The 26,802-nt window shown below is 36.6% G+C and overlaps 1 protein-coding gene across 7 annotated transcripts in view; it reads right to left on the minus strand.

The window, feature by feature from the left end:
- CPEB3 (cytoplasmic polyadenylation element binding protein 3) overlaps positions 1-26,802 on the minus strand; it is a 172,268-nt gene that overhangs the window by 76,098 nt on the left and 69,368 nt on the right. For 5 of the 7 annotated variants that reach the window (XM_054572852.1, XM_054572854.1, XM_054572856.1 and 2 more), the window contains exon 5: positions 6,900-6,923. The exons of the other annotated variants lie outside the window; for them this stretch is intronic. In XM_054572852.1, the coding sequence (XP_054428827.1) occupies positions 6,900-6,923 (24 nt within the window). The remainder of the gene's footprint in view (positions 1-6,899; positions 6,924-26,802) is intronic. 7 annotated transcript variants of the gene reach the window in all.

Raw genomic sequence — 26,802 nt, forward strand, 5'->3', positions numbered from 1 at the left:
CCAGCGCCAACCAACAGGAGATAAAAGGATTTTATCATACTGGTGGGATTACTCCTCTGTGGGACAGACAGAATGGTTCATTTGATGTTTCTACAGCCTGAAAACCATCTGTTTTCCTAGACTCTAATTATAAGCTCCTAAAAGAGTGTTCTATAAATGAATTTAGTGCCTTGCTATTGTAAAGATGTGACTCTTGAATTAGTAGACAAGTAATCAGCCATTGAAATTGTATTTCTATTACATCCATCTCCATAATAAATTAAAACAGTAATATTACAATTTGTCCAGTGGTCTCTTGTGAGGTTGGTATTTGTGCATTCATTTGATTGGCATAAATCTATCCCCCCAAGACCAATCATCCTTGGGAAAACTGGTAAAGTTTTAGTTCCTGGACATGTGGTACTAGAAATGGAAACTTGAAGAGGCTGTGCCCAAATTGTATCCCATTAAGAGGCCCTGCTTCACTAACTAGCATCTCTTGGGCATATTTCTTTTCTTTAATGAAAACATTCCCCAAGACCAAAATGTTTTGAGTAAGGCACGTTACTTACCAAAAAATTATATTCTTATGCATCTAGTATATAAATCTGCTTTAAAATCTCATTATACTTCCATAGAAAATATTCATATTCAATATTTTCACAGAAGCAGGAGAAAAGCTTTTCAACTGCTACAACCTGGCCAATGACTTTCTTTTCTACCAAATGGTTTGGTTTTCTGATACCTATTTTTAAGTAATAACCAGAAAGTAATTTTTGGTTCAGTAATTAAGAAAATACTCTCTGAATGCAGAGACAACTTAAAGCTAAAGACTCCTTGTAAGAAGATAGCCAAATAAGAAACCTGCAAAGCACTACTTAAGCATGAAAGGCTCGTCCAAGATAATTCTTCCCCAGGAGGCTTCTTTTCCTGCAGCTTCTGATGGAAAACAGAAGCCACTGGCCCACTGGACTGCCAAAGCTGCTCTAACCTCATTTCTGAGCTCCCATCAAAGCCTGAGCTATCAATCTAACAGCAACATGGCACTTCTGGCCCAGTATATCCATTCCAAACGTAACTCTTCTCACCTTAGCTTTGCAAGTAGCTCAGGAATCAGTCACTTTCGGAATTTAAAAAGTGGATTATGAGTCATGACTTCTTTAAAAAAAAAAAAATGCCCAGAGGTCAAGAGTTAGGTTCCAGCCTATGCTTTAATCTGTGACATTGCCCAAAGCCTATCATTTACCTGATTCTCATATGAATATGGAGAGATTTGAACTAAATGAGATTTTTCAAATCCCTGGGGACAAGAGAATTCTTTTTATTACACAAAAATGGTACAGAAAACCCTACTATAAAAATAGATAAAAATACATCTTTCTTGGTATTGCTATGTGGGTATCTCTTAGGCATCACAAACTGAATCTCTTTAAGGTGGACTCTTGACAGCCACCTTAAACCTATTCTCTCCCATTCCCAATTCAATGTGTAACCTCATAATTCACCTACTTGCTCAAGCTAGAACCTCAACATAATTTTTGGGTCTTCCTTTTGATTTACTTTCCACAATTCTTCAATCTAATGTCATTAAAGAGGGTAGATTCTATGCTCCATATTGTATCTCCCATCTGTTCGCTTCTTTCCAATTCAATTGCTATTACCCTATCTCAAGACATCATCATCTCTTGCCTAGACTACTACTACCATTCTAAACCAGACAGCCCACTTCTGGCCAAACAGTAGCCAGAGTGCTCTTTTAGAAACATAAATCCAATCACTTGACCCTCCTTTCAAATAGATTTTCATAGATTTTCTCTTGTACTTGGATCAAGTTCAAAATTTTTACCAGGACCAAAAGCCCAGCAAGATCAGATTTCCTTCCTTCCTCCAACCTCACCTTAATATACGCTCCCCTCTCTCTTTCCAAGCTTAGCCATTCTGGGCTCTATTAACTTCCTCAAACAAACAAAGCCCTTTCTTTCATAAAGTCCCACCCTCCCTTAAAAAAAAATAACAGCTTTATTGAACTATAATTCATATATCACACAGTTCATCCATTTAACCCAATAGCAGTCACTCCCCATTTTCCTCAAACCCTTTCAAGCCCTAGGCAACCACCACTCTACTTTCTGTCTCAGCAGATTTGCCTGTTCTGGACATTTTTAAAAAGTGAAATAATACAATATGTAATCTTTTGTAACTGTTTTCTTTCACTTCGCATAATGTTTTCAAGGTTTATCAATGTTTTAGCATTTATCAGTACTACTTTGCCTCAAGCCTCTTAAAATAGTCATCTTATAAGGTCTGGAATTTTTTTTTAAATATTCTAAGGGAAAAAATAAAGGGAATATATGAAACGAGATTGGCAAAAATGTTGATAATCGATGAAGTGATGGGTATGCAGTTCATTAAACTATTCTATTTTTGTGTATGTTTCCATAATAAAAAATATGTAAAAATAGCTGTCTTTCTATTTTTGAGTTTCAGTTTAAATAACATCTCTTCAGTGAAAACCATCCTATGTTAGAGGGAACTTCCCATTTTTCCTGCCTAGTACTTACCACAACTTTTGAGTATAAAACTGTTTGTTTCATTTATTTATTGTCTCTCTCCTACTAGAGTGAATACTCAGTAGGGAGGCAGAACACATGTAGAGCCTAGCACAGCATCTGACCCAGAGTAAGCACACGAACATTTAATGAATGAAATTAGGGTGAACCCCCAAGAACACCTCCTTCATTATTTCTTTAGGAACCTCTCAGAAAAACTTCTTACAAAGGTGAAAAACTAGTGATCTTATTCCCATTACCATATCCTGTGCTCAAATTTTCCTATTACTATAAACAATAACATTTCAGAGATTGTAATCATGAGCACTTAGAAATTTCTTCGGCTGTTCATGTTTTACTCTAGAACCATCCATTCCTTTACACAAGAAAGTTCATATAACTAGGTCTGAATTAGCAGGACGGCATGTTTGTACCACGGTTTCACCAATACAGCTGATCTTTCCTCCCTTGGGCGGCCTTTGGCAGAAAGACCCAACTCCAACTTGGTATACAAGTTTGTTTTACTGAATTTTTAGAACTTTTGTTATCAAATAAGTTATCCATTAATGTCAATAAATTTTTATGGATTAAATATACACAGACATACATTTCACAATAGTAATTCCAATAGTAAAATAACTCAAATCATTACTTGCATTTGCTCATTTACATTGTCTAAAAGGACCTTTTATATTTTCTTTGCTGCTCTTTAACTAAGAAATTCTGTTAAACATCAAGAGCACTGCCACACAGCCAACCTGTCTACATATGGACAAAAGTTTCCCAGAGTCCATAAAAATTCATGCACAATGAAAAACAAAACATATATTTTAATCAGGTGCGCTGCTAAATGTGAGGCAAAAATCTTGTATGATACTACCTGTTAGACTAGTTTCAAACAGGGACTGCCATTGTATAGAAAAACATATATCAGAGCTTGTGAAAACCAGAATACTCCTGAAAGAAAATGCCGCAATTCGTTGATGTTATTTTGATTCCACAAGGGAAACCAACATTTGTCTACCGGAACACATTTCTACAGTAAAAATGAGTGTCATCAGGAAATATAATTGGATATTTAAATACTTTATATGTAATCAATATTCATTTTCAAATCCTATTCTTTCACATCTGATTCTTATTCTTCCCTCCTACTACTGCTTCAACTACACTACTGGAAGCACTTGGTTTGCTGAAGAAGCTACCTTTCAGTTACTTGTTTCCCCATCTAAGCCTTCTACTGATGCCCAAGTTCTCGCTGGTCTTCATTACTTGTATCGTGAAACCCTCTTTCTAAAGCCTGACATATGTGTGTCTAGGAGTTTACCCTCTGTTTTAAAAACCATTCATAAGGGCAGCACAGACCATCTCGTTGCCAACTTCTCCTCTCTGGCTGGCCCCCACTGCATACACTCGGGGACATATTCCAAGCATCTGGTCACGCCAATCTCACCTCAAAGCTTTCTCTTAAGCTGAATCACATACCTAGAGTGCCTTGCTTCCCCCTCCTCTTTCATCATCCAAAGAGTTCCTGCAATTCTACCTATTCTAGGAAGCTTTTTCAGGTTCATCAGGGAGAAGTGAAAGGTTCAACTGACCTAATTCTTGCCGATCTCAAAACTGTCACAGATAATTCCCTTTGCTTTCCATTTCTAAAATATTTACCAACATATTCAGGGTGGTGAAAAGTAGGCTTACAGTTGTGAGTACATGGAACACAGAATTTATTTTTTATTATTCATTGTAATATTATTTTCCATATAAACAACTGTAAATCTACTTTTGCCCCACCCTGTATATGTAATGCATAGAATATGAGTTACAGCAAATCTTAATCGTAAGTCCAATAAAATAACATACATCAGCAAGCTTACTTTTTATGCTTTTCACAGTAACTCTAAATTTTGTTTGGAGGGAACAAATCAAGGCTTAATATAATCCCTCATCACACAAAGAAATGAGCGTGAAAAAATTCTGCCAGCTCATCAAATTTACACTATGCCATGTTGGCCCAGGTGAGTAGTATATTTCAGAGAGTGAAAGTGGTGTGGTCTGAGGTATACCTGCCCCATCCCACGTGGTTATGTCACTGCATTTAAGGAAGATGATTTTTCTTCTCTTTTGGCTTTGGGAATAGAAAGCCAAATATGAGTATGAAACAAAAAAGTTTTCTGCCTGTTCTTTTCTCATTACAGAAAGTCAACATTCAGTCTTTTCGTACTCTCTTTCTTATGCCCTCCCCACTCATTCATTCTCTCTCTCTGTCATTATCTCCTTCATCTACAACTATCAAACCACAGACTTACAGAGAGCAGGGATCAAGTCATCTAGGCAGTGTTCAGCTTAGCATTTGATGCAAAGATAATCATGGCTTCCAAAACCGATTAAATCAAAACTTACTAACAGATATGCAGATGGTAACATGGAAATAGGAAGAGTAATTTTTTCAGAAGGTGATCTTATATTCTTGTATTTAATATACTGTAATTTGTTACAATAAAATAATTGTAAAAATATAATGTCAAACTCTGGTCTGCAGAGATGTGGGGTGTTACTTTAAAATAATCCTCATCATTAAGCATCGGGTAAGTGCTAACTATAATATACATATAATCATAGTATTAGGCACAAGAGACAACTGTCCTCAAAGACCTTATCTCCAGCTGAGGAGTGAGGGCATACAGGAAAGACAGGAAGAATGTAAGGCAGTAGAAATGGAGGAAAACACTGGTGAAACAGAGAGAAGCCAGGTGATTGGGGATTCTGAATGGAAAAGGAGGAAAACACGTGATGTTTTCAAAAAGATGAAGTAATACAATGGAAAGAAAGGGGCAAAGCCTGGGAAATTAGCAGGAAAATACTAAGAAGATCTGGTGACTGATCACTGTGTATGAAAAGGAAAGGCTAATCCCCAGCATCTACCCTCCAGATGGTGTTTATCTCCCACATAAAATGGTCCATTCCCCATTCCTTCCTGAGAGTGATCACTTTTCTGGCAACTGAGGGAAAAATATGGTACAAAATGATGCATAGTAATATTATTTTCTATACTTTACACTTAAAAATAATTTAGGTTAAAAATGTTAAATGGTATTTATTTCCATGGTTAAAAAATAATCAACAGTACAAATGTTTTTCTTCACCATGAGGTGAAAACAAAACTGACTGTATGATTCCATCATGAAAGAAGATTTCAGTGGTAACTCAAATATATATTATATTCATCCATTCAACAAATATTTACTGTAAAATAAATTATAAAATACTATGAATTTAATGTTATCATCCATTCAGGTCTCAACTATAGAGTCAGAGACAGCTGATGAATGGTAAACAACACTAATAAACAGCCAAAAGACAAAGGTTCCAGATTTCGCTCTGATCTTAACTTGAGAGCACACAGTAAAAGTAAATTACTTCATCTCTCCCAGCTTCTACAAATGAGTAACAAAACAACTTCTATTTCTGGAATGCTTTTAGTTTATACTATTTCCTTTCCCATCTTTCATACTATAACTTTGCTAACACTCCTGAGCCTGATCAAGACAGGTTTAATTACTTCATAATTTACAGATGAGGATACAAGATTTAAGTGATAAAGCAATGATTACAACTTAGGTCTTTAAGTTGTACTTACTCGTTCTACTACATTAAGCTTATCTACTTCCTGAAATTATTTAAACAAATTACAAGTGAAGTGTGGAAATAACTTCCGAAAGGTTAAAGCATTATGCAAATGAAAGCAATATGATTTTGTTTTGGGCTAACCAGGAGGGAATGCAAGCTCTACGGGGCCTACCACCTATACAAATTGGGGATCCCTCTTTAACAAAACATTACAATAAAAATCGTGGAGGGGGCTCATGAAAGTAAGGTTTCCTGAAACTGAAGCTTCATTTACCTTCAAGGTACATCTGCCTCTGGGAGTAACACACAGAAAACATTACCAGTCAACCAACTGTACTAAGATTGAGAATTGCCCTCTAAGACCTAACTTCTGCTTCTAAGTGGCAGGAAAAGAGCACAGTGGATACAGGACAAAAAAGTATATGTACAAATATACATCTATCTATCTATCTACCTACCTATCATGTTCCCTCAAGATCCTTCACAATAAACCATATGACAAAAACTTCCCAGTAGAAATAGTCTTTGCTATGTTTTTATTAGGATTAAAGAACAAATTACCAACTAACCACAAACAAATATAATGAAAGTATAAGAATTATTTTACCAAAATAATTAAACTAGGACATTATATCATACATTAATTGTTTTACACACACACACACACACACACAGATATAAACATACACACTCATATTTACTCACAATTTGGCAAGCAAAAGATCTCATTAAAAAAATTTTTACCTCGTCTCCGCCCATAGCTCCTGGCTGCATGTAAACATAGAAGAAAACCATGGGTATTTGTATCAAAATGATAAATTTAGAAATAAAAAAATATATATATATGCACACAAACCTTTTCTAAGTATTCTCGGAATTAATCTGGAGATACTGTTTAACTTGAATGCAAACATACTATATTTTAAAAACCTTTATGAAACACAAGTTAAATCACAATATTAAAGAGAGATTCAACTGGATGTAGTAGCCACTTGAAAAGACACAATAGGTGCTTAAGTTTCACATGTCTTATGAAGATTTACACTGTGGCCCATTATCTGTATCAGATATAGATAGAGTCCTTTTAAAATTTTTTCTAACTTACAAATCTTCCTTTGTACTATGTATTATTTCCCATCAGACATTACCTAAAAAATTCATTCTAAATAACTAAAAACTGTAGCATGTGGTCATTCTGAAAATTTCTTCTCTCTCTCCCCGCCCCCTCCCTCCCACCTCTCTTCCCTCTCCTCTCTCTCTCTCTCTCTCTCTCTCTCTCTCTCTCTCTCTCTCTCTCTCTCTCTCTCTCTCTCTCTCGTCCCCTGAAAACAGTACAGACATTTTACACAAAATTAACTCTTGCTTTACAGAATGTTTCTATAAAGTTTTCAGTGACAGATCTCTTACTCTCCCCATTTATTGAGTTGGCCAAAAAGTTCATTTTGTTTTTTTCTGTAAAACGGCTCTAGTAGAGCTTAGTCCTCTTAAAGGTCACTTGAAACAATTTTGTTAAATTGTATTGTGACAGCTGCCATAGCATGTGTTGAAAAAAAGTCTTTTCAAAATTGGTGATTTTGTGTAGCCATTTTAATATTGAAGATGGAAGAAAATATTCAACATTTTTGGCATATTATGCTTCATTATTTCAAGAAAGGTAAAAACACACCTGAAACACAAAAAAGAGATTTGTGCAGTGTATAGAGAAGGTGCTGTGACTGATTGAACCCGTTAAAGAGTGGTTTGCAAAGTTTGATGCTAAAGATTTCTCACTGGACAATGCTCCAGGACAGGAGAGACAAGTTGAAGTTGATAGCGATCAAATCAAGATATTAATTGATAACAATCAATGTTATGCCATGCAGGAGATAGCCGACATACTCAAAATATCCAAATCAATAAAGTTATTGGTGAAAATGAAAAATGTACCTTTTACAGAAAAATACTAAAAGAATTTTTTTGGCTAACCCAATAATTTCCATACAGTTATCACAGATAAGGGAAAAACTATATATTTTTCACCTAGAGAGTGAACTGAAAAAGTAGAAAGGGATTAAGGTTCTGGGTATATCCCTGATCCTGCTGAGAACAGAGTACTTTGAAGATTATCTTCCTCTTCAAAACTCAAGGCCCACAGAATGCATTGTTACAATATCTGATAGAGCTAAACTGTAGTATGATAAATGGCTAGGAGATCCTGTTATCTAGAATAATTTTCCAAGTGGAAAGTTTCTCAAATTGGAAACTGTAAAAATAAATGAAAACTCTATTTAATCAATTTTTTAAAGCATAAAATGGCATAATACCTTAAAACGAAAGAACAAAGATAGTTTGGGATTGCATCTGCAGTATAAGTTAGTATTAAAGAAAACTATTTCCCTCCTAGGAAAAGAATTCAGACTTTTCAGCTACAAAGTTGAAATACCAGTCAGCCTATCTCACCCTCTGTTAGCTTCCATTTTTTTTCAGATATCATACTCATACTTGTCTACACATCTTTGGCCTCTTCACTTTCCCATTACACAAATATTAAAAAGGATTATCCAATTCAAGCCCTACTTTCTCCATAACTCCTCCTATCACTATAATACTCAATAAAAAAAAAAAACTCTCCTGATTTTACATAGCAATTACTGTTTATATCGCTTACAACAGAAATGCATTTCAAAAATATTTTTTAAACTTTTACACTTTTCATTATTTGGAAACTGGAATTCATCTTCCCACAGGAAATAATAAATGGTAGCTAGTTTCCTAACTTGGCGTCTCCAAAAGCCTACTTCATTTATAGTAATAGGAGTGAATTGATAATAACAGATAACATTCAAAAAGAGATTAAATAAATTTTGACATCCTACCACTTATTGCTCTGCCTCTTCCCCCATCCCCAATATGTCATGCTGCCCTACACCCTGACTGCAAAACCTCTATTTGGAGAAAAAAATAAAACAATCTATATTTCAAAATTACTCATTTCTCTCTCAAACAACAAATTCCCATTCTTTCATTTTATCTGATTTCTGGCCAGATACTCAATAAAAAAAAGAATCTGATTACAATACTAAGGTACAAATGACTCATCAGACCTTAACACCCCTGAAGGATAAATGAGAATGCTGTTTACTCAAGTCTCCATCTGCTAAATATTCGGTAATGGAAAACACGAAGTGAATAGATTCAGACAGGCTCGGAGGTAGGGAAGAGTTGGGAAAGACATACTGGGGAGTTTTAATCAAAGCTTCCTTAAATAGTTCATGATTTTTATAGATTCTTCTCTTTTTCCATTCTAATCAAGGACAGTAAATTGGTTCATGTCAGCCCGGGGACTGATGTCACAGAAGGAAGATGGCATATGGAATTGGCAGCCAACTTAGTAATCTCAGATGCTTCAATTCACTTTCTTCATTTATTGTGGAATTTAATTATGTGCCACCTTGGTTCTAATTTCAGTATTTTATGTATGTTCTCTATAGTGATTACTATTATAGCAGCTAAAACTTAATGAGGTTCTTATGTGCCAGGAACAGTTCAACATGCTGGACACGTATTAATATCATGAATATACCCCACACATTTATGACGTAAATATTCTTAGACTCTTTCCTCAAATGAGGAAAATGGGACACAGAATTAAGTATCTCACCTAAAATCACACAGCTAGAAGAGGTGAAGTTGGACTATAAGCCTGAGCACTCTGGTTCCAGATTCCGCACTTTTAACCACCTCACTATCCTGTTAAATTCCTAGAGAGCAACGTCAATATCTTCTATTCCTTTTAATGTCATCTAATGAACCTGGCAGAATGCTCTGTATCAAATGGGTATTCAATAAATATGGATTGCTAGCTGAGTATGCAATCAAGGGAGGAAGGAATATATGCCTTGATGGCCTTTAGAATGTAGGCCAACTCTGCTGGTGATTAAAAATTTGCTCATGTGAGGGCCATTTGTGAACAATACTAATGAGAGTCAAACTCTTCCCTAAAGCAGAGGTTACAAAATGAACACCAAGGAGAGAAATTTGGGAGTACAAAAGTAGTGCTTTCCCCTGGGAACAAATATGAATTTTAAACAAGAAAGAATATTGACTGCCTAAACTTAAATGAGCCAGCACAAAACGATCCCATAGGGGAAAAAACGGACTAATTCCACTATATAATATATTCTATGCTAATATAGAATTATATCAGATATAATGTCTACTTCCTCCAAGGCCTTTAATTCTTGGTTATTAATTATCATCATTACAAATAAACTTCTCTTACCATCTCAGATCTATTAAACAATTTTAGACCTCATAAAAATTACATTTAATTTTTAGAAGTCAAGGTAGTGGTTACCCTCGGCTAGGGGTATAATCGGAAGGGAGCCTAAATGGGGTTCTGGGGTACTGGTAATGTTTTGGTCTTGATCTAAGTACTGGTTACCAGTATATGACTGTGTTCAATTTGTGATAATACATTAAGCTATATATTTATGGTCTGCGCATTGTTTGGTATGTATATTATACTTCAATAAAGAACAAAACATTACAAATATCTTAGAATGATTCACTAGGATAAAAGATAATAACGTTAATGTAGAAAATCCAAAATGTTATCATTTTTGTAGTCTTTGAATCATAAACTTGAATAATCCAAAACTGAAAAAGTTAAAGATATTTTCAATGTATCAAAATAAATATAAAAAGTTAGATGGAGGCATCTTTGCTGAAGGTCACATTGAGCTGCAAGCTGCTTCAGGGGAGCTTCGGGAGTCAGCAGCATGGCAGAAGACATCAAGACCAAAATCAAGAACTTCCAGACTGCCCCGCTGACAGCCAATTTCCCAACCAGAGTCAGACCAGGAACTGCTGGCAGAACTATCTGCACTCTCACCACTGTGAGAAAACAACTGCCACTCAAGTGGATGATGTCTCCATGTGACAATGGTGTGTGTACAAGCCCCTATGTGCCATATCCTGGATGCTGGCCTTCTACAACCACCGGGCAAAAGACACGTTTCCTGGGAAGATCTGAACTGGCTGCACCGCACCTGTCCTCTGTCCTCCCATCTTTCTCCCATGGAGGTGAAAGGGGACTTGGGTACATCTCACCCTGGGATCCTGAGTCATGGCTTAAATAATAACAAATACTTGTTGGAAAAGTGTAAAAATATAATATACCGGATATATAATGAACAGGGCAAAAAGCAGGTTTACTGTTGTGAGTAGGTGAAACAGTGTATTCTATTACAGTTGTCCCAACTTTTTGCCCTTTGCCTCCCTCTACCCAGCAACCCTCACTCAGGCAATCCCCACACCATTGTTCATGTCCAGGGGTCATGCATATAAGTTCTTAGGGAACTCCATTTCCTATAATGTACTTTACATCCCATGACTGTTCTGTAACTATTTGTGCTTCTCAATCTCCTCACGTCTTCACCCATTCCCCTAAAACTCCCTCCCGTCTGGCAACCACCAATATGTTCTCCATATCGATGATTCTGTCTCTGTTCTTCTTCTTTGCTTAGTTGGTGTTTTAGATTTAGTTGATAGATATGTATTTTTTGCCATTTTATTGTTCAGTTTTGATCTTTTTTCTTAAATAAGTCCCTTTAATATTTCATATAATAATGGTTTGGTGATGATGAACTCCTTTAGTTTTCCCTTGTCCAGGAAGCTCTTTATCTGCACTTTAATTCTAAATGATATCTTTGCTAGGTAGAGCAATCTTGGCTGTAGGTCCCTGTTTTTCATGACTTTGAGTATTTCTTGCCAATCCTTTCTAGCCTGCAAAGTTTCTTTTGAGAAATCAGCTGACACTCTTATGGAACTCCCCTGTAGGTAACTAACTTCTTTCCTCTTGTTGCTTTTAAAATGCTCTCTTTATCTCTAACCTTTGGCCTTTTAATTATGATGTGTCTTGAAGTGGGCCTCTTTGCATCCATCTTGTTTGGGACTCTCTGTGCTTCCTCGACTTGCATGTCTATTTCCTTCACCAAATTAGGAAAGTTTTCTTTCATTATTTTTTCAAATGGATGTCCAATTTCTTGCTCTTTCTCTTCTCCTTCTGGCACTTCTACGATGCAAATTTTGGATGGCTTAAAGTTGTCCAAGAGGCCTCTTACACTATCCTTGTTTTGTTGGATTCTTTTTTCTTCTTCTTGTTCTGATTAGTTGTTTTTTGCTTCCTTATGTTCCAAATCATTTGCTTTGATTCTTGGCTTCATCCGCTCTAGTGTTGTTTCCCTGTAAATTGTACTTTATTTCAATTAATGTATCTTTCGTTTCTGACTGCATCACTTTAATGCTACTAACGTCCTCACTAAGTTCTTTGAGCATCCTTATAATCAGTGTTTTGAACTCTGCATCTGAGAGATTGCTTATCTCCGTTTTGTTGAGTTCTTTTTTTTTTTTTTTGGGGGGGGGAGTTTTGTCCTGTTCTTTCATTTGGGCCACGTTTCTTTGTCTCCTCACTTTGACAGTCTACCTGTGTTTGTTTCTATGTATTAGGTAGAGCTGTGGCTCCCTGTCTTAGTAGCACAGCCTAATGTAGTAGGTGTCCTGTAGGGTCCAATGGCACAGCGTCCCCTATTACCTATGCTGGGGACTCAAGGCACACCTTCTGTGTGGGCTGAGTACCATTGTAGTTGAGCCTGGTTGATGGAGTCTCAGATATGGCACCAGCCTGCTAGCTCTATGGTTCTGTGGGGAGAGGACTCAGAAAAGGGACAATGGCTTCTGCCCACCTTTTTGTCTGGGAGAAAGCTGTCTCCCAGTTCTCACCGTGATGCCAGACACTTCAGTTCCTCCCCATATGCCACTGGTGCCTTTCAAGCTGCTACCCTGGTGCTAGAGCTCAGAGGGAGTGAGTCTGAGTAAGTCTGTGTGTATGTTCTTTAAGAGGAACTGCTTGGGACTCCTGAAGCTTCTTCCACTGACTCAATACCCCCTGGTTTCTGCAGCCAGAAGTTATAGGGACGTATTTTCCTGTCACTGGAACTCTGAGCTAGGGGGCCTGATGTTGGGCTGGGACTCCTCACTCCCAAGATATCTCTCTCGAATTTCTATATGCCACACGTGGGTGTGGGACCAGCCCATTCCATGTCTATACCCATCCTACCAGTCTGGATGGATGTGGTTTCTTTAATTCAGTAGTTGTCAGATTTCCATTCAACTTGATTTCTGACAGTTCTGAGTGATGGCTATTCTACAATTTAGTTGTAATTTTGATGTGGTTATATGAGGATGTAAGCCATGTTTACCTATGCCTCCATCTTGACCAGAAGTCACAGTTTATTCTTGTATTATTATTTTCCATACAAACAGTTGTAAATCTACTTTTGCCCCACCCTGTATGTATATGTATGTATGTATGCAATACACACACATGCACAGAGACACACACGTAGTTGGCAGTCAAAATGCTAGAGTTATTCTAAAAATGTTTACACGATCAATGACTATTTCATTGTGAATGTCACTCTCGTGTTGATGGTATGGTGCTTTGTTGGTCATATGAGGCAACATTGTAAAGGCATCATCTGTTATTCCTTATGACTTGGCCTGCACTTGGTTTATAATGGCTGCACTCATACATGATTTCCCTAAGGGCATGTTATGATCTGACTTAAAAATCTAGAATAATTATTCAACTACAAGGATTCATCCAAATTTGAAGTTTCTCTAAGCAAAATAACATTATATACAGGTTCTACTATAGAGGCTCAAAGACAAGTGATGGGGAGAAAGCGATGGATCAGGAGAGGGTGCACTATTTCCAGGAACTGAAGCAGAATCCCTGGGATGCCGTATTGATGAAAAACAGATGAACAAGATACAAAGAACTTTGTACAACATTTTATTAACTGACTTGGAAATATCTGTCATGACTAGTAAAAAAAGTCAACTGCAGAAACCAATTGTTAATTTCTTGCTTGGCAATAAAATCACTTTCTTAAAAACACCCTGCAAACTTGTTTTTTGAATACCACTTCAGTATGCAAAATTAAATCCTGTTCAAACATCAAACGGTCCCTTTTCAGCTTCCATCTAAGTATTAGTCATGCTAAAAATCCCACCAAAGATGAGTTACGATCTTAAAGTTAGTGAAAGAATGTCCCCTTTTCCCTAATTAGATTGTAATTTTCCAAAGAGCAGGGATGATGGAATTTATCTTATAAATGTTCCCCTTCTATCTTTGTTTATAATGGTAGGTAACATAGTTTTAGGCCAGTAATTCTCAAATCTAACAAACTATAATTTGAAAGATCAATTTCTCTATAAACAATATGAATTTAGCAAGTAAAAATGATGCTTTAAGGGATGGGATACATTTTCATCTGCTACATTCACATAAAGTATTTGAATGATTTAAAATCCCTTCTTCCTACCCTTCTCTCCTTGACTCTTACACATTTTTCTCAGAAAAATCTTTCCATTCCATTTGCAAGCCTAGAAAGTAACACTAATAACTGACAAGCATAAATAATACTAGTGTTATTGGACATACTTTATAAAAAAGAAGAAATACCATGAAGTAAAATATAATAACCTACTGATGATTCGTCATGCTCCAGGCACCATATGCTAAATGCTCAACATGTCTATTCTAATTTCCAAAGCAACTATCATAATACACATTTCCAGATGGACAAACTGAGGCCCAAAGAAGATGATTTGTCCTAGGTTATTCAGCTACTAGATAGGAAAGTTGGGACTAAATCCAGGTCCATACTGGCTCTACCAAGTTTATTCTTTTTTTTTCCTTTAAATTGAAGTATTATTTATATTCAATAAAATTCAACCACTCTAAGTGTACAGTGTGACCAATTTTTGCTAACACAGTCATGTAACCCCTACCTTTATAATCAAGATAGAGAACAGTTCATACCCCTACAAAACTTCCTTGTGCCCTTCTGCTGTCGATCCCATCCCACAATCCACGGCCCCTGGCAACCATTAATCCGCGTTCTGTACTATAGGGTTTTTGCACACTTTTGACAACTTCGTATTAATAGAATTAATGTGTTTGACATCCTTTATGCAGCATAGTTTTTTTTAGTTTATCCATGATGTTACCTGTGTTAATGTTTCATATCTTTTAATTGCTGAGTAGTATTCCACAGTATGGAAATACCACAATGTACCCATTCACCAGTTGTTAGAGACTGAAATGTATCCCCCCAAAATGCATAGACTGTAGCCCTAACTCCCAATGTGACTGTTTTTGAAGATAAGATCTTTAAAGAAGTAATTAAGGTTAAATGAAATCATAAGTGTAGGACCTTGATCCAATAGGATTGTTGCCCTCATAAGAAAAAGAGGTACTAGGAGTGCCCATGCACAGAGCAAAGAAAGAAGGTGGCCATCTGCCAGCCAAGGAGAGAGGCCTCGGGAGAAACCAACCCTGCTGGCACCTTCATCTTGGACTTTCAGCCTCCAAAACTGTGAGAAAATAAATTTCTGTTTTCCATGATGGTCCTTGTTATACACCAGTCCTTACTCTTAAACACCAAGATTGAAGAACAATCTTTCAAACCTATAAAGCCCTTGAACATACCCAGAAATTCCTTTAGAATTTCCACAAACTTCACCATCTAAATGTTTGCTTTTAGTATCATAATCTAGCGTTAATTTAAAAAAAAAAACTTCCCAAATTTTGTTTTATTTCATTATTACTACCATAGCACTATTGTTTTCTATCAATTGTTACACTTAAAGCTGTTATTTTATGAATGAAAATCAGTATTTTAATAGGTATTTTTCTGAATTGGTCAGAAAACCAATTATCATTAATAATATAAAACTGTATTCTGAATTCTCAACAAATGAACTTTTTGCAACATTCCATGTCATTGCTAACAAATCCTTACAGGAAACCTATGGATCTTTAATCAATGTCCCAAACAAAACAGAAATTACCTCTGTAAGCAACACAAATATGCTCTACCTCAGGGGTCCAGCTGGCAAGACAGCAAAGCTCACCTGAGCTCCACTCAAACATCACCACCCCAACCTCCCACCTCCCTGCCCTCCCTGGTCTTCCATGAAACTGGTCCCTGGTGCCAAAACGGTTGGGGACTGCTGCTCTAGCTGGTTCTGCTAGAATACCTTAACCAAGAGTTAAGGTAAAGAATAAGGATGCTCCCTTCAGCCTCTTCTAATCATTTTTTCAAACTTTTTTCCTAAGTAACAGAGCCTTTTCTCCTCCAACTAATGAACCCCAACAAATAAGAAAGATTTGCTTCCTGAACAAGGCTATTCAGGGTGATGCAGCACAGGGACCCAGAGCCCCTCCTGTGAGGTATCTTTCCCCCATAGCATCCCTTAAAGTACCTCCCTGGATGCTGGGGTTCCACAGAACATGACTGGAAAACTAAATATCAATTCTTGATGGTAGGACCATTCTTACAAGTTAGAAAGTTCTTTCTTACACTTGGCCTCTTTATTATCTTTAACCATAAACCCCAGCCTAATCTTACTTTTATTTGAGGGTAATTAACTCTACTTCCTTTTGGTTGTCTCTTTTCTATAATGAAGGTATATTTAACTATTCTTTATAAGAATGGTTTTCCATACCCCATATCATCTTAAGCATTCATCCTTGCATAAACCTAATCTTCCAGTAAGATAACACTTGTCTGTCCAAGCTTCTCATGAGAACACCCAAGATCCTTTACAACCTGACTCCTAACCACCTTCCAGATCCTCATTCACACCGTTCCACACATCAGGCCCATATATTCCAGTCACACCAATTCAACCCACTCTTTTGATAGTATCATTATATTACATATAAGTACCATACACAGTCAGCACAAGAATCTTGGTACCCTCTTGTTCATTTCCATTTTCCTATCTTGTTCAAAATGCAGTTCGAGGCTTTGCCACACCATCTTGAAGTGGCACACAGACCTAGTATTAAGTTACTTTCTAAACTACATTTCCTGTATAGATTACTAATAATAGAGCCTCCTCAATATGTGACATGTTACCAAAGTAATCGCTCTAAACTTCTAGGTGCATTTCCTAAATTACTAATTAAAACAGAAAAAAAAAATCATTCAAAGTGTGTATGTCTCACAAGATTTCGCTGGAAACAAACCTAGGTAAAGAATCTTTGCATTATACTACTGCCACTTGGTTAGAAAGAGTGGATACCCACATCTGCTTACTTCAGATGATGTCTATGCACTTTCACACCTGTGTGAAGCATTCCATGGAGGTTAACTATCACCCTACTTTTATGTCAGTGGCATGTTGCTAAATGACACAGTAACTGCACCCTCCACCCTGGAAAGCAAGAAATCAAGAAAAGTCATAATGATTCTAATCACATAACAGGGTATTTTATATTTTATACACATCCATCTGTCCAAATCAGGCCTGAAGTTGCCTACTGCAGAGGTATGTACCCAAATATTTGGTATATGTTCTCAAAGAAACCATCTTATCTGAACTACTATGCCAAAAATCTCATGAGGTTTCTTCCAACTATATATAAATACTCAACGTCTAGACTATTCAGGATGGCTAACACATGTTAATTTTACATTTCCAAATCCCCAAATTACACAGGGAATTATTCCAGAGTGAGGAGACAGTGAACAAAATGGGTGCTAATGTGCTCAGGAGCCTAAGCAGAACCCAAGGCCTGACCCCTAGGTCAGTGCTCCTTGTCTCTTCCCCACCAACAAGGCTCCTCTCATGTGGGAAGGAGGAGGTTCCTTCATGGGGTAGGTGAAGAAAAAAAGCTATGGGAAGGACTTGACCTGAGAATTTGGGAACAGCTCCAGTAACATGAGAGCTGCTCATTTCCAGCATCCCTGCCCTGACCTCTCAAAAACAACTATTTCTTCTGACCTGAACTTGGAAAACCTCAGGAAACAATAAAAGCAGACTAAGCCTCGAGGGAAAATAAAGAGTAGAGGAAATGGATGACATAGCCCTTATACTACTTAATTCCTTCATGCTCAAAGATAGACATTGGCAAAGGGTACGGGGGTGGCACTGGATCTAGGAAGCGGTAACTACTTCTAATTGTTCTCTTTTCCGTCCACCCCTCACTCACCCTCCACAGCCAGATTTCATCCCAGACAAATTAAATTACAGTCTTTAGTATGGGGTCACAGCTATTTTCTGTTGGGCTGGCCAGAAAGTTCATCGTCGTTTTTTTCCCTGTAAGACGGATCTAGTAGCACTCAGCTGTCCTCAACTTCATTCAAAACAATTTTGTTAGATTGTACTATGATAGCTGTCATAGAAGCATGTTATTAAAAAAAAGAACTTATTAAAATAATTAGTGAATTTTTATGTAGCTATTTTAATATTAAAAATGGAGGAAAATATGCAACATTTTTGGCATATTATGCCTTATTATTTCAAGAAAGGTAAAAATGAAACTGAAGCATCAAAAAAAGAGATTTGTGCAGTGTATGGAGAAGGTGCTGTGAGTGATTAAACGTGCAAAAGTGGCTTGCAAAGTTTTGTGATGGAGATTTCTCCCTGGATGATGCTCTACAGTTGGGTAGACCAGTTGAAGTTAATAGCGACCAAATAGAGACATTAATTGAGAACAATCCATATTATACCACACAGGAGAGCTGACATGCTCAAAATATCAAAATCAATAAAGTTATTGGTGAAAATGAAAAATGTGCTTTTTATTTTATAGAAAAAATCACACGGACTTTTTGGCCAACCCAATACTTTGGTTTCCATTTTGAATGTATAGCCAATATTAAAAATTATTGCTACCTCAAAAGAAAAAAAGGGAGGTGGGAAAGGTAGAAGAAGGAATGAGTAGTAGAGAATAGCATTTGTTAGGTCTGTATTTCTTGCTAGGTTTGGCAATAGTGACATTGCATACTTAACCTTACCATTTGTAAAGAAGAGGTTAATGTGTTCATTTTATTTATTTGTTTATCCTCACCTGAGGATATTTTATTATTGATTTTAGAGAGAGTAAGGAAGGGGGAGAGAGAGAGAGAGAGAGAGAGAGAGAGAGAGAACATTGATGTATGAGAGAAACATCAATCAGTTGCCTCCTGGATGTGCCCTGATCAGCGTTTGAACCCACAACCTAGGTATGTGCCCTGAGTGGGAACCAAACCCACAACCTTTTGGCATACGGGGCAATGCACCAACTGAGTCACCCAGCCAGGGCTTAATATGTCCATTTAAAAAAAAAACAACAGGTAACCTGCCCTGGGTCACATAGCAAATAACTAATGGATCAAGGATTTAACCCCAGATCTGTTTGCACTCTCCCTGAAACTGCATTATTTCTACTATACTAGGCTGAAAAAAAAAACAAAAAAAAAACTTTAGTCAGATTACAACAGTATATGTGCGTGGAGAGCAACAAAGAAAAGAAGGCAAAGTTTCAACTACTTAACTTTACCTGGGGATCATCTGCATACCAAAGTCTCAGACTACATCCACTTGAGACCTCAAGTGAAGTATGGTTAAAATTCCTGCCACTAACAAGAAGACTATGTTGTAAAAGAAAAACTGATCCTTTTGGAAGTGCACTAATTCTTCACAATCAATAAAGTATCATTTAGCTAACCCTCATAAAGCAGCGAAATGAAACCTGAGTGATAGTTTTGGGAAAATTCAAGAGTAGAAATCACGCTGGATTAAGGGACTGTAGAATAAAGTATGTGTCAAGCCATAGATGGCTATTTGATGGCTGTATGACATCAGCAAGTTTCTTTATCCATATTCGAAAATGAAGACATTACCATGTTTTCAACAAAATTTCAATAAAGATGAAATGAATGACCATGATTCTCAACTTTCCCATCAAAGTGGCCCAATGGCAAAAAAAAAAAAAAATGAACATGGAGCATTCTTAAAACTTGCTGAAATCTAGAAAAGCCTTTGGTGTCTCCAGCTGTATCTTAAAAACTGCACTGCAATTTCATATACTATATTAGAATCTATATATACATATATATACATAGAGCCATATTTGTTTGGACATCAGAATTATCATGGGTGAAATTGGAGCTCCATGAAAGTGGGTTTTGACCATGTCCTGGAAAACTCTTATAACACAGAGGTCTGTGAAAGCACTTTGTGAACAGTTAATTACTAGATGTTATGTTATTACCATCTTCCAAAAGGAAATGTTAAAACAAATCTTTAGGAAAGAACTATGGTAGATTGGATATTCCCTAAGACTGTTACACTGTGCTTTTCAGTCGCTTGTAGGTAACTTTTCCTCCCCTCTGGTCTCCCATATTCAAGGGGCCAGGCATTGCACTTAAAGCCATTGAACAGATGTGAATAAAAACTAGTCTCTGCTCTCTTGAAGCATACATATTTTTTAAAAGATTTTATTTATTTATTTTTAGAGAGAGGGGAAGGGAGGGCGAAAGATAGGGAGAGAAACATCAATGTGTGGTTGCCTCTTGAGCAGCCCCTACTAGAGGACCTGGCCCACAACCCAGGCATGTGCCCTGACTGGGAATCGAACTGGCAACCCTTTTGATTCACAAGCTGGTGCTCAATGTGCTAAGCCACACCAGCCAGGGTAAAGCATACACATTAAAGGGAAACACCAACATTAAATAGTTAATTACAAGTATGATGAGTGCTATAAATGAGAAGTTCACGGGGAAAAGAAGGTAACTTTTCAGAGTCCTGTATCTTTATTATTAGGTTGGAAGCACCCCATTCCTCGCACTTATTCACACACATCTAGAACTTCTAAAACCCAATAAAGTGAGTCAAGAATATTTCAGATTTCACTTATTTACAATGATCAGTGTCAGGCCATGTAGGCCAGGCTTATCATGAAGAAGACTTATTAAGCATTCAGAGCATAAATAAGGCGACAAATATTAGAAATATATTTTTTCCAAAGACAATAAATTTGTGTGTTTATGTTAAACTAGTATTAAAAAAATACAACCACTCTTAACAGTTAAGTATTTAAAACTATGGTTCAAACCCTCAACCTGAAGGCAGAACGCTCTGCTCCTGCCTCCTTCATGTTACTCCAGTCAACTCTCATAGTCTCTCGAATCTCAGCTTCTCTATTTGTAAAATGAGAAGAGTAAAATAAAACAACAATGTCCTTAGGTACACAAACTACCTTCATATACAACATACACCCAAAATAATTCGAAACGAGTACTTGAAAGTCACAGAACATTACATATCTCTCTAATCACTATTTTTTTATTTTTAATTAGCCATAATTTATAATATATTCATACCGCAACTGTATTAATTTTACTTCTAAATCTGTTCAGACAGAAATAGCAGAACTAGGTCTTGTCTTCTAAAAATTCAAAATACTCAAAGACAATGTCTTGAATCGGAGAATCTCAAAATAATTCCTGCCCTATCTTAGTACTCTGCTAAAAAATTATTTATTTATATCAGTTTATGGTGAATAGCAATATAATGTATCTTCAAGTTTTGGAAAACTCCACTTGGAATTCTAGCAAACCTGGCTCTATTCCCATTTTGGCATAAAAGCATCATGTGTTCAGTCCCCTCTGTCACTTCTCATCCGAATCTCTCCCCAAGGAGTTCACTCCCAGCAGAGGATGAAGAGGAAGCAGAAGAGGAGTCTCTGCCCAACACAAAAGTTCATACCGAAACCCTTTAACATTTCTTCTTTTGATGCAACAAATGCTCTGGCAGCATTCAGTTCAGATAGAATTATAAACAAAAAACTTCCAAAATATTTTCAAGGCATTAATAGGAGAAAAAAAGCGGAAGACAGCATAATCTAAAGCCCCAAGTTTCTTGATGTGTCAGCTATGTGTAAGTTGTTTAACAACCAGTGACCTCGGTGTTTTTCCAGCAAGTGAATTTTAAGATATTAAAATTTTAAGTCTTCAGACTGTCCAGATTTTACTCTAGGATTCCTTGATTTATCAATGTTTTAAAAACTCTGATATGGAAGAGTAAGGACAAACAATTATCTCTGCCTGTCAGAGGGAAAGTGCCACTTCAAATTTCTTATTCACCTTTCATATCTTGGAATACACTCTAGTTGCAAGCTGAAAGATATCAAAAAATAAATGGCGTTCACATTTCTAATTTAAATAAAATTGAACTTCTGTTACATTACAAAGCTATTGTCTAAAAAAGTGACTCTGTCACAAATCTCCTCTAAATAAAACTATGCCCCCTACTTTTCAAATGTAGCAGTAATAACACCTAATGTGTACATGCGCCTAATCTCACCTAAATCTCCCAAAAATGATGAGGTAGGTAGAATGAGTATCACAACTGTCTTCCTGTGGGGTTTTGAACTAAGGAGAGACTTAGGAGATTCAGAGACTTGCTCAACTACATGCAATCTTTATCACATGACTCTTCCAAGGGCTAAGGCTTTATTTTTGTCCTCTGAAAGGCAAAAAAATTACTTCAAAATATTCTTGAACCTGTTGTATTTTATGTCACCATAGATTAAATTTACATTTTCTAGAACTTTATATGAATGGAATCATCTAGTATGTACTGCATTTTTGTTTAGCTTTTTAACTCAGCATAATTATACTGAATCATTCATGTGGCATGTATCAATAGTTCATACCTTTTTATTGCTGAACATTATTCCATTTATGAATATGCCAGAATTTATTTCTGTGTTCCCAGTTGAGGAACATTTAGATTATTTACAATTTTGGCTATAATGAATAATGCTAATAATAAATACACATACATGTCTTTGTATGAACATATAAAATTTTCATTTTTGCTCTTGGGTAAACTCTTAGGAGCAGAACTGCTGCGTCATATGGTGGGTGTATGTTTAACTTTTTGAGAAACTCCCAAACTCTTGTTCAGAATGGCTATACCATTTCACATTCCAAACATCACTATATAGCACCTTTAAAAGTGACAAATATGAGAGATACAGCAACTCTAAGTCCCAAAGAAGGTGGACATTCCAAAGTCAGAGGACAGAGGCAAAAAGCATTTCATGCAGAAAAAGTGATTCACACTAACACAGACAGTAATGGACCCCAGTATAGCCACTGTAGCCCATGAGTGACTTGTAGGTGTTCTGTCTTAAACTCCACCAGGAAAACATCTCTCTATATATAACCAATGTAAGAAAAACTCATGTTTTGAAAGCCTAACATGCAAAGAAAAGGAAATCTTAAACAGGCAGCAATAAAACTGATGTAAGTCATTACAACAGCAGCTCACCTGAGCATTATTTACTAGTCAATCACAATGCCAAGTTTTATAAGATTTATACAGGCATACTGGTTTTGTTGTACTTTGCTTTATTCTGCTTGATAGATGTTGTGTTTTTTACAAATTGAGGTCAAGACCGCAAAAAGATCATGACTCACTTTATTGCAGTTTGCCTGTATACAGTCACTTTAGTGATTATCTCCATTTTGTAGGTGAAGAAAGCAGAGACAGTAGGGTTAAGAATGTGGCCCCAAAGTCATAGTTTGCAAGAAGCGGTACCAGATGTGCCTCACCCTAAACGATGCTTTTCATGACTTTGCTAACTCACTTCTCTCTCTGCTGGTTTCACATGCCTTCCAGCCTGCTTGGAAGAGACCTCCTGGAAGATGAGTCACACTATCTCTTAAGCCACACTGTTTCTAGTACTGTAGTCATCAGGAAACTTTCTGATATTTAACTGTCTTTCCAAGTCCATTCTCTACTTGGAAAAAGAGTTGACCAGTCAAAAGGAATCAAGTAGATACACTTGGCAGTGATTATCTCTTAGAGAGTAAATTACAAGACCAGATATTCTAGTTTTGAAAATTATTGACCATAAATTTGGATCACTTGAGTAATCAAGAGCCTTTTCTGAGGACTGTCATAACAGAAGTAAAATCATCAAGCCAGGCATCAATTCTGTACCAGCCCACATCTGTTAAACTCAACTCTATACCTAGAGTGTATCCTAAAACACAAAAAATAGGTTTCTTACCAGGTTAAACAGAAGGGGCATACTGTTTCAGAACTAATTTTACATAGGAACTACCAAACAAGTAGCAGGTCTTACTGATGGATCAGAATTTCTTCCCCTATCTGCCCTTCTATATTCTATAATACCTGAGGACCTAATATTTCCAGGAAAAGCCAGAATTTAGATAACTCTTAGTTTCCTCCCCAAAAGTTGGCCTGCTCATTCTTATTAGATCCATAACTTTATATAGGACCTATCAGGAGATTCTTTGGCTTTATATATATCTTGCCAGTCCGTCCACACCCTAAATTTCTATAGGTCTACTGTTTTCTATAGTTTGTATCCTATCCTGTTCTCCCGAGCTCCATTTTTCGTCTTCTAGATGACCTCAGCAGTGGTGACTCTCAGAGGAAAGTAGAGCTGGAAGGTACACACTAGGAAGCCCAGAAAAAAAAGAAAAGGGAAACTGGCCCACTCAAAGCTCGAAGGTGACACTGAGAAGTGAGAATGCTCACCATGTTACCTGTTTTTCCCATCAAGTCGGGAGAATGGAGAATATCATGTCTTCTGAAGAGATCTGGGTTTTGAAGATATCGAGGAAGAGAGGGGTAGATTTTTGAAAACATAATGAATGGTAGTGTATGTACAGAGTTATGAAGCATAGATTTTGCACAGGAAAAATGTGTAAAAAAGGAACTATGAAAAAAAGAAAGAAGAAAGAAGGAACTACAACTGACACACATTTCTTGTTTTAAATTTAACCACTGACTCAATTTTCTTAGCCAGTCCCTTCCTGTCTGAAAATACAGTTCAACTTCAACTTATTATCTTCCAAGAATCACAAATTCTGAATTAATAATGTATCAATGACTTGTGACTACATTTCAATTATTCCTATAGGAAAGCTGACAGATAGGAAGGACAGACCAGTCACAGGACAATAATTTGTTGGGCTAACAAATGGTAGGTGTAAGAAGGAAGACAAAAAATACATAGGTGTTTGTGTGCGTTACATATATAAGTAACCAAATGGGCTGGGCCCAATTTACAAAAGAAAAAAAAAAACTTTATCACAGCAAACATGTCAAAGCCTGTAGGTCTCACAAATACCTACTAAGGGAACATATTTTGTTTATTCCAATAATTTCAAGTTGTAGTCAACTTTGAAGTAATATACCTGTCAAACTCTGTTTTCATGGTTAACTTTGAGGAGACTACAGGATAGCATTCAGTCATTTGAAGCTAGATATACTCTGATATTTATAATAAAGTTGCAAATATGCAAACTCTCCAACATTTGATATAGATAGTGACAAAATGACCCTTTTGGTATTTTAAAATATGTTACAGAATCACAGAATCTTCAGTCTGAAAGCAATCATTAAAATGACCCTAATCCAGCCCCTTTTCTTACAGATGAGAAACTTTAGAGGCAAAAGGGACATTTTAAGTAACAAGCACAACGTAGAAAGAACATAAACAAAATCTCTTATTAAAAAGTGGAGAATTAAAGAGTCAAAACTTTTTAGGAAGAAAAATGTCTTCTTGCTTCATGTTTTTACACAGAAAAATCATAAATTATATCCTCTCCTTCTTGCAAAAGAGGACTCACATCATGTCAAATTAGATCTTTTCTCAAATACAGACTCATTCCTTCAGGCAAACACACTACCAGGCTGTTCTTTCCTTCAACCTAACTGAAGTGTTTTCACAAATGTTCACAAAAATCACTGAAGCTCAGCAACTTAAGCATGCCTATTAATCTTCACCCCAATGTAACTACTTCAAGAAAAAAATTTAGATACCATAATCTACATGTAAAGTACCCTGTTAGAAATTAGAAAACAGAGGTGAATAGTTTGGAATTTTTATTGTTTCCAAGACCTTCCAAAAGAGGGGATACTAGCTATTTAGAACAAAATGTGCATGCAGTAAAGTAGGACCTGCATGTTCAAGCACTGCCAGGGTTCTCTGCAGTGCTCACTGGAGGCAGGATACATGTCAGAACCAAAAGAAATATGAAATACATACTTTAGAGGTAACCTAAAATTTGCTGTAAGGAACTCCACTGGTATTTAAACATCTCTACTCAAGCAAGAGGGAAAGAGGTAATGTTGTACACAACCCTAGATTTACCCAGTATGTCACCCATGTGTATCGAGAATTACCTTGTATATCAGAGAGGATAAGAGTGGACAACCTAATTATTACAGGTTTGGTAGAGGAAAAAACTTAAATCAATGGCTTATATAGATCCTTCTGCCAACTCACAGTCTTGGTGTAGATGACATCAGCAGTGGTGATTCTCAGAGGAAAGTGTAACTTGAAGGTATGCACTAGGAACACCAGAGAGTGGGAAATTGGCCCATTCAAACTTAGGAAGTAGTACTGAGAAGTAAGAACGCTCATAGGCTACCTGTCTTTCCCATCAAATCAGGAGAGCTGAGAATATGATGTCTTCTACAAAGTGTTTGGTCCATAGACACTTGGAAGGAGAATTGATGCCAGCCAGATATTTCTTCTGCTATTAATTAATACAATAACTTTCTTGTTAATAAGCTTTTGATGCTCCAGAACTCAATCCAACAATTATTACTAACAAAAATATTTCTAAACTGCAAAGTTCTTGACACCTCCACTAATGGGAGACCCCTGCTGTCCAGTATGATGCGCCTATTGGCAATCTACCAAAATGAGAAAATTCTGAGTTATGTATAATATGTATGTTGACTTATTCATTCACATTCTCTAAGCTGCTCCCTT

Source organism: Pteronotus mesoamericanus, unplaced genomic scaffold (genome assembly GCF_021234165.1).
Source record: "Pteronotus mesoamericanus isolate MK-2021 breed Mesoamerican mustached bat unplaced genomic scaffold, CSHL_Meso_final contig_24, whole genome shotgun sequence".
Classification (NCBI taxonomy): domain Eukaryota; kingdom Metazoa; phylum Chordata; class Mammalia; order Chiroptera; family Mormoopidae; genus Pteronotus; species Pteronotus mesoamericanus.